General features: G+C 29.9%; 1 protein-coding gene across 1 annotated transcript; it reads left to right on the forward strand.

Moving 5' to 3' along the window:
* Positions 1–1,894: 1,894 nt before the first annotated feature.
* On the forward strand, positions 1,895–6,721 carry LOC130982642 (probable LRR receptor-like serine/threonine-protein kinase At1g14390). Its single transcript, XM_057906686.1, has 8 exons — positions 1,895–2,024; positions 2,241–3,528; positions 3,762–3,895; positions 3,996–4,245; positions 4,822–5,015; positions 5,336–5,388; positions 5,807–5,918; positions 6,317–6,721. Exons 2-8 carry the CDS (start codon positions 2,268–2,270, stop codon positions 6,548–6,550), a joined length of 2,238 nt encoding a protein of 745 aa, XP_057762669.1. The 5' UTR covers positions 1,895–2,024; positions 2,241–2,267; the 3' UTR covers positions 6,551–6,721.
* Positions 6,722–7,003: the final 282 nt, after the last annotated feature.

Raw genomic sequence — 7,003 nt, forward strand, 5'->3', positions numbered from 1 at the left:
CAATTAAAATTCTAACGACCACTAAAATTAGTCGCTAAATCGAACGCTATGCTAATAATTTCTGGCAGTGCACACGCCCTTGTACATTCGCACTGCATCTTATTATTAATGTTAGACCATTTCATTAGTAATGATAAATCATCATTATTATTATTATTATTGTGTGGTGGGGTGCTATGATATAAGACAAAACTCTGCTATTTCCCTATTATATAGATTATTATAGTACACATCAAAAAATTATGATGATGGTATTATTATAAATAGATAATGATAACGTACCGTGGCGAAAGGACACTCACACTATGAGTCTATCATAGAGAGTCACTCGTGTTATGAGAAAATTCTTTAAAATTGATTAAAATCATATATATTGTATTTGTTTTGGGTAGTTAATGTTAAGATACAAGCAGGACTAGTAAAAAAAGTCAACAATCCGAAGGTCCTACACCTGGTATTGTTATTAATACTACGTTTATTCATGCAAGAACATATCTCAAATGCACCAAATTGAATCTAGTATATCATTCCCATGTATTAATATGCCACACAGTGATAAATTAAAAAAAAATATATATTAGAAGAAACAATATATATAAAGTAATGAATAAAATAATAGTTACATAAAATTTTTTATGGGGCATATATATACCTACATGCATATATATAATATACTACTTATATATTACCGATGCATTTTTTTTTATAATTTCAATCGAGGGCATATGCCCTCGAAAGCTAATATATGGATCTGTTTCATAATGATAAAAATATAATAGACATATATATATAATTTGATATTAAGAAATAATGAATTTGAACTCACAAAAACATGTTTAATGAGTAACTTGCATAACATTTTTCTATATAATTAGTGATTTTAGCAACATGTTTTGAGTATGATATAAGATGATATCAGTGTCAAATTTGCCCAAAATTTAGGCTGATTCACCTAAATAAAGAAAAATAAAAAATTAATTATAACAATAAAAATGTTTTAAAAGCGTTACAAAAATGTGATATCTACAAATTGTCCTAAGATAATGTCAAAGAATGCAACATACATCTTGTAACGTTTTAATCTTCTCAGTCTAATTAATAAAGAAATACGATATGCATAATGTAGTATTTAATTTAATAACGAATACAAAAAACACTATGGGTTAAAAACGTTGGAATTAACAAAATATTTCGTTAAATAAAATGATGAATATACTTAATATTTGACTGAATATTTTTTATAATTTAACAGAATATCCTATTAATTCTAATATTTTTATCACGGTAGAGACTTAGTTATAAAATTTGATATGATATAAAAGTTCAATTAAAAAAAAAAACATAGACACCCAATTAAAAATTTGATGAAACTATAAGGACTAATAGAATAATTAAACCTTTTTAGATCTAACTTTATTTATTTTTAATACTAGTATTTAACTGAGAGTTTTTTTTAAGTGAAAGACTTTAATGTAATGTTCTTTATATTTGTTGCTTGTGAAGAACTCATCACTATATCTATTGAGTTCTATTATATTTTGAATTGATAAAGAATGCGATATAATGTGTATCATATTTTACTTAACTTAAATTTAAATTTATCACATTTTTGTAATATAATATTAAATGTCACGTTTTTTCATATTGAGAAAATTTTTGGCAAAATTTAGGTTTCAAATACTTTGAAAAAAGATGCATTAAGATAACCTAATAATATGCCATTAGATTTACCGAGTCTTACGTGGCAGTATAGCAAACCCGCGGTTGCAGTTTAAGAAGATGGAGTGCGTAGCATCTGAACAAGACTGTGACTTTCCTGTGAACTCTTCCACTGTCATGTGCCCAACAGAACACTGAACATCATCAGAACATGTTCCTAACCATTTCCACATATATAAATAACTACTGTTTTCTTTCTTAAATCATGTGGTAACTAATTCCCTGATTACTGTGACAATGAAATCTCACTCTTTTTAGCATCCCAGATTCTCTCACTAATGTTCCCTACCTGCTCCACATTGCTGGTAAATTGAATCTTCTCTATTCACATGTTTTCCCAGGAAACAAACATACTATTTTAATTTCTTGTAATAACCATCTTTACAAAATTAGAAAAGAACTTTTCTACTTATATATATATAATATAAATAGATTAGTATATAAGATTCTATGATTACTAAAACAAGAAAATATGGTAACCATGCCTTTTGTGACTAACAGATTTTCTTTTCTTGCTACAGAAGTTCTTGTAGGAGAATCAGAGAGATATGATGAAGAAGTTCTTGGTTTCTTTTTATTTCTTGTTCCCTGCAACAATTTCAATCATTCTTGTGCTTCTAACTCCAATTCCAAGTGCACAGTTAACACCAACTGAAAGCGGAATCCTCCTCCAAGTTCAGAAGCTACTAGAATACCCTGAAGCTCTTCAACCATGGAACAACTTCACCACCAACTTCTGCTTCCTCCCTCCATCATCATCCCTCAAGATTCTCTGCTCCAATGGCCATGTAACAGAATTAACCATTATTGGAAACAGAGGTTCTTCTTTGAGTCATCATCATCAAGATCAAGAAGCTCCTACTCTTTCTGAAAGATTCTCAATTCATGATCTTTTAGTTCTGCTGTCAAGGCTTTCAAATTTGAAGGCTTTGTCTTTGGTTTCACTTGGTCTGTGGGGTCATTTACCATCTGAGATTAACCGGTTCGGATCAATCAAATCCATGAATTTAAGCTCAAACTTCATCTATGGAAAAATCCCATCATCAATTTCTTCTATGAGGACACTTAAGAGTCTTGTTCTTGCTCATAATCTCCTCAATGGAACTATACCTGATCTAACAATGCTATCTTCTCTTCAAGAACTCGACTTGGGCTTCAATGGTTTCGGCCCAGAGTTCCCTTCATTGAGCAAGAACATTGTGAAGATTATCTTAAGAAACAACTCTTTCACATCCCAAATTCCTTCAGAACTCATCAAATTTCAAAGGCTTCAACAATTTGACATCTCTAACAATGGAATTTTCGGAACAATTCCTTTGTTTTTGTTCTCTCTTCCTTCTCTTCAGTACTTAAACTTGGCATCAAACCAATTAAGCGGCTCACTCTCTCTGAACACAACCTGCGGTTCTGTTCTAACTTTTGTTGATGTCTCATACAACCTTTTAACAGGAAACTTGCCATCTTGCTTCGCTTCGAAGTCATCGAATCGAACGATAATGTATTCGAGGAATTGTGTCTCAGCAATGAGATTGAGTGATCAGTATCCTGCTTCATATTGCGAGGGAGTGATGGAAGCCTTGACGGCTAAATCACCAGGTCGAAGCCGGAAGGAGGAGTCAGAGATTCATCTGGGCCTAGTTCTTGGTGTTCTGGGAGTTGCTACAGGAGTGGCTGGGCTTGTGGCTCTTCTCATTCTGTTCATCTTGAAGAAGAACAAAGCAAAAAGTGCCGAAAAGGATATCATTGATAACAAATCTGCTGCTGATAAATTTCACATCAATCTATATCCAGGACCAAAAATTGTTGCAAGTATGGTAAAAAAAAAAAAAAAATTGTGCACACCTTATTATTATTCTTTTTTATTTTGTTAATGTTTTTATCATAGTTTTATTCCTCAAGAGGTGGTTTACATGTTCCTTAGACCATGTCAATTACGTATCTCATAACTGTTTTGGTGACTAATATTTACTGGGCACATAACAGTTATTTTCTGTGTGGTCTGTCTCGAATTATTTTTTTTTTTACCTTCGGAAATTAAATAGGATGTGCTACTGAAAGAATGAGTCTAGCAGCACTTGGATTGCCACCATATTGCAATTTCACATCAGATGAAATTGGAGATGCAACAAACAACTTTCGCCAATCAAATTTAATAGGAGAAGGATCACAGGGACAGGTAAAAACAATATTTAAGATGAAGTGTTTGTTTGTGGGTCTATATTGAGCCCTCAAGACCAATTTTTTTAGTGCCATTTTCTCTTGTTATATTTACACAGCTATATAAGGGCAAGCTCATGGATGGTTCAATGGTCCTTGTTAACCGTTTAAGGGTAAAACAGAAGAGTTTGAACAGCAACAGTATGCAGAACTTGAAGAAGGTGTTGCCAAATTTAAGGCATAGGAATTTGGTTAGTGTTTTAGGACATTGCTTCATTACTTGTCAGGACCATCCCCAAACTAGAAGCACAATCTTCATTGTATTTGAGCACATCCCAAATTTGTTATCCTTAAGGGACCATCTTACAGGTAAGCATTTACACACACACACGATACTAAACGCAAATACTTCCTCTATTTCTTTCGTATCTTTTTGGTCTTTTGAGAATTAATTACTATTTCTATTCATAAAAATTTTAAAATGTTTGACAAATCTATGTACCAATAAATAAAACTAATTTTGTAATTATGAATGACGAAAACTGTCATTTTTATCCAAAAAAATTTAAAATATTGATAAATCTACACAAATAAAATTAAAATTTGAGTACTTTTATCACATAAAAACCATTTTTCATGAATACAAACTAGTTTTGTTCATTTATAATTAAATTTGTCTGCGTTTTAAAGTTTTATAATTATAAATGATAGTTTATTCTTCTTTTGCTGTTCCTTTTTCTAGAAATAATTCTAAAAATTTTAAATGCAAAATACTACCTCTATTTCATTTTAGATGTCACTTTCACATTTTGCTATGTTTCAAAATCCATCTAGATACAATGATCATAGATAGGATAACCAAAAGTATTGATAGTAACAGAAAAACGAGAGTGGAGGGTGTATTTGAATGACCAAAAAAGGGTAACATGAAAATTTATTTGACAGATAGGATAAGAAAGGAAATGCTGAAATGGCCACAAAGAATGGCAATAAGCATAGGCATTGCAAGAGGAATCCAGTTCTTACACACAGGAGTTACTCCGGGCATCTATGGCAACAATTTAAGGATTGAGAACATTTTGTTAGATAATAGTCTCAATCCAAAAGTCAGTGGATACAGTATTCCATTGCCATCAAAGGTTAGAAACAAATTATATTTAATTTGACCAACTCTTTCATTCATATATATTTCCATGAATGGATTACAGTGATCTCCTATTCTCCTGTATAGTTGGACATTATTACACACAACACTATTTTATTTTTAAAAGTATATACTAATCTCTCTTGGGTTTAGATTATATGAAACTTGAACACCCCTTTATTTTGTAAAATGTGATATTAATCTCCCTTATGAGTTATGATGCCAGGGTGGTTTGTTAAGCATGTAATTTTACCATGTATTCAACTACTATCTCATTTTAACCTTCACTCAAAAGCTTTCTTTGCAAATTTTCAGAAAGGCGTTGATAGGAGACAGAATCAACAATGTGTTCCCAGTGTTAGTGGCAGGTACTAATGATTCCGTTAGCCTTTATAGTTTTATTAAATTTTTAATTAGATCTTTAAATATAATTTTTGTATTTAAACATATTATTTTTCGTTAAAAATATATTTTTTTGAAATATTTAATTAGGCCGTTATAATTTTGTGTTTGATGTAGAATAAATTATAAACTATTCTAAAAATAAATATACATTTTATCTGAAAAATAACAACTAATAAAAATTTAATTATAAATTTATATATGATATAAGGACTAAATTATAAAACTTCAAACTAAAAAATCTAATTAAAAATTTAGAAAAATTATAAAGTCTAACAGAATAATTAAACCTATGTTATATATTTTTATAGTTTTGTTTATTTATTTATTTTTCACTAATGTATCATGTAACCAATTAAAATATGGTGTTATTACTTATTTTAGATGCAGCAATGAAGAAAAGGAAGATATATTTCAGTTGGGTGTCATTCTAATTCAAATAATCACTGGCAAGCTAATTACATCTTCAGGTGAATTAGAGGAGCTAAAAGATGAGGTATCAATCATCAAGGACATTTTTTGCTCTAAGTCAGATACTTTTATATATAGATATTTCAAGCTCATAAATCATAAGATCCTTCAATCTTTCCATAAATATTTGTTAAACATCTATATAATCGTATCATTCCTGGATAACTAATATACCTCTTTATAACAATCAAATTCTCTCGCATTTCATGTTTAGGTTGTTTTAAATGTTTAACTAACATTTTATTCTAGATGTTGAAATTTTTTTTTTTAAAACAAAAAACTCAACACAACAGAGTGGAGCACCTAAAAAGCACTGAATTACTAGTCCAACAATAGAGATTAATCTGTAGTCAATCTTTAATGAAATAACATCACATTTTAAGAATCATAATACACTTAGTAACAATGTTTAATGATGTTCAGTTGGAGAGAGGTTTGTCAGAAGCTGCATCATCAACACCAAGGCTCACAGTTGATCCTTCCCTCAGGGGAATTTTTGTATATGAATCTGTGAAAACTGCACTTCAGATCACCATCAATTGCCTCAGCAAGGTCACTATTAATCGCCCTTCAATAGAGGATGTTCTTTGGAATCTGCAGTACTCAATGCAAGTTCAAGAAGCCAGGAGCAGCAGTGGGAATAGTCCAAGATTGTAAAAATTAAAATTAAAATAAAAAGTAAAAAAACATAAAGATGTTCGCTACTTAAGTTATCTGAATATAGTTTCTTTAATAAGGGCCTGCATCTTTTGTAATTGCCATAATTTAGTTAATTAGCCTTTAAACATGACAAACTATATATTAACAAAGTCACCCCATGCCGAAACAAATGCGAAATAATTAAAACATGTTCATACCATATATGTTGTCCTTAAACACTTCTTACTAAATAAAAATATTATACTTTTGTTAATTAAACAAATTTAAGTTTATTATTTATTATATTTTATATTAATTATTCAAATTTAAAATTATAATTTAAGATTTAAAACTTATTATTTAGAATTTTAACTTTAAAGTTTAACGTTGCACTTCTTAATAACACATTAAAATTCGTCACGTATATAACATGCGATTTTTTTAAATAAATAAAATAAATAATATTAAATT

The sequence above is a fragment of the Arachis stenosperma genome, chromosome 5 (genome assembly GCF_014773155.1).
Source record: "Arachis stenosperma cultivar V10309 chromosome 5, arast.V10309.gnm1.PFL2, whole genome shotgun sequence".
Classification (NCBI taxonomy): domain Eukaryota; kingdom Viridiplantae; phylum Streptophyta; class Magnoliopsida; order Fabales; family Fabaceae; genus Arachis; species Arachis stenosperma.

Excerpts from the sequence above, each read along its gene's own strand:
- LOC130982642 (XM_057906686.1), top strand. The coding sequence starts at position 2,268 with ATGATGAAGAAGTTCTTGGTTTCTTTTTATTTCTTGTTCCCTGCAACA. Across the intron at positions 3,896-3,995 it reads GAGAAGGATCACAGGGACAG|CTATATAAGGGCAAGCTCAT; the intron begins GTAAAAACAATA and ends ATATTTACACAG. Across the intron at positions 4,246-4,821 it reads CTTAAGGGACCATCTTACAG|ATAGGATAAGAAAGGAAATG; the intron begins GTAAGCATTTAC and ends TTTATTTGACAG.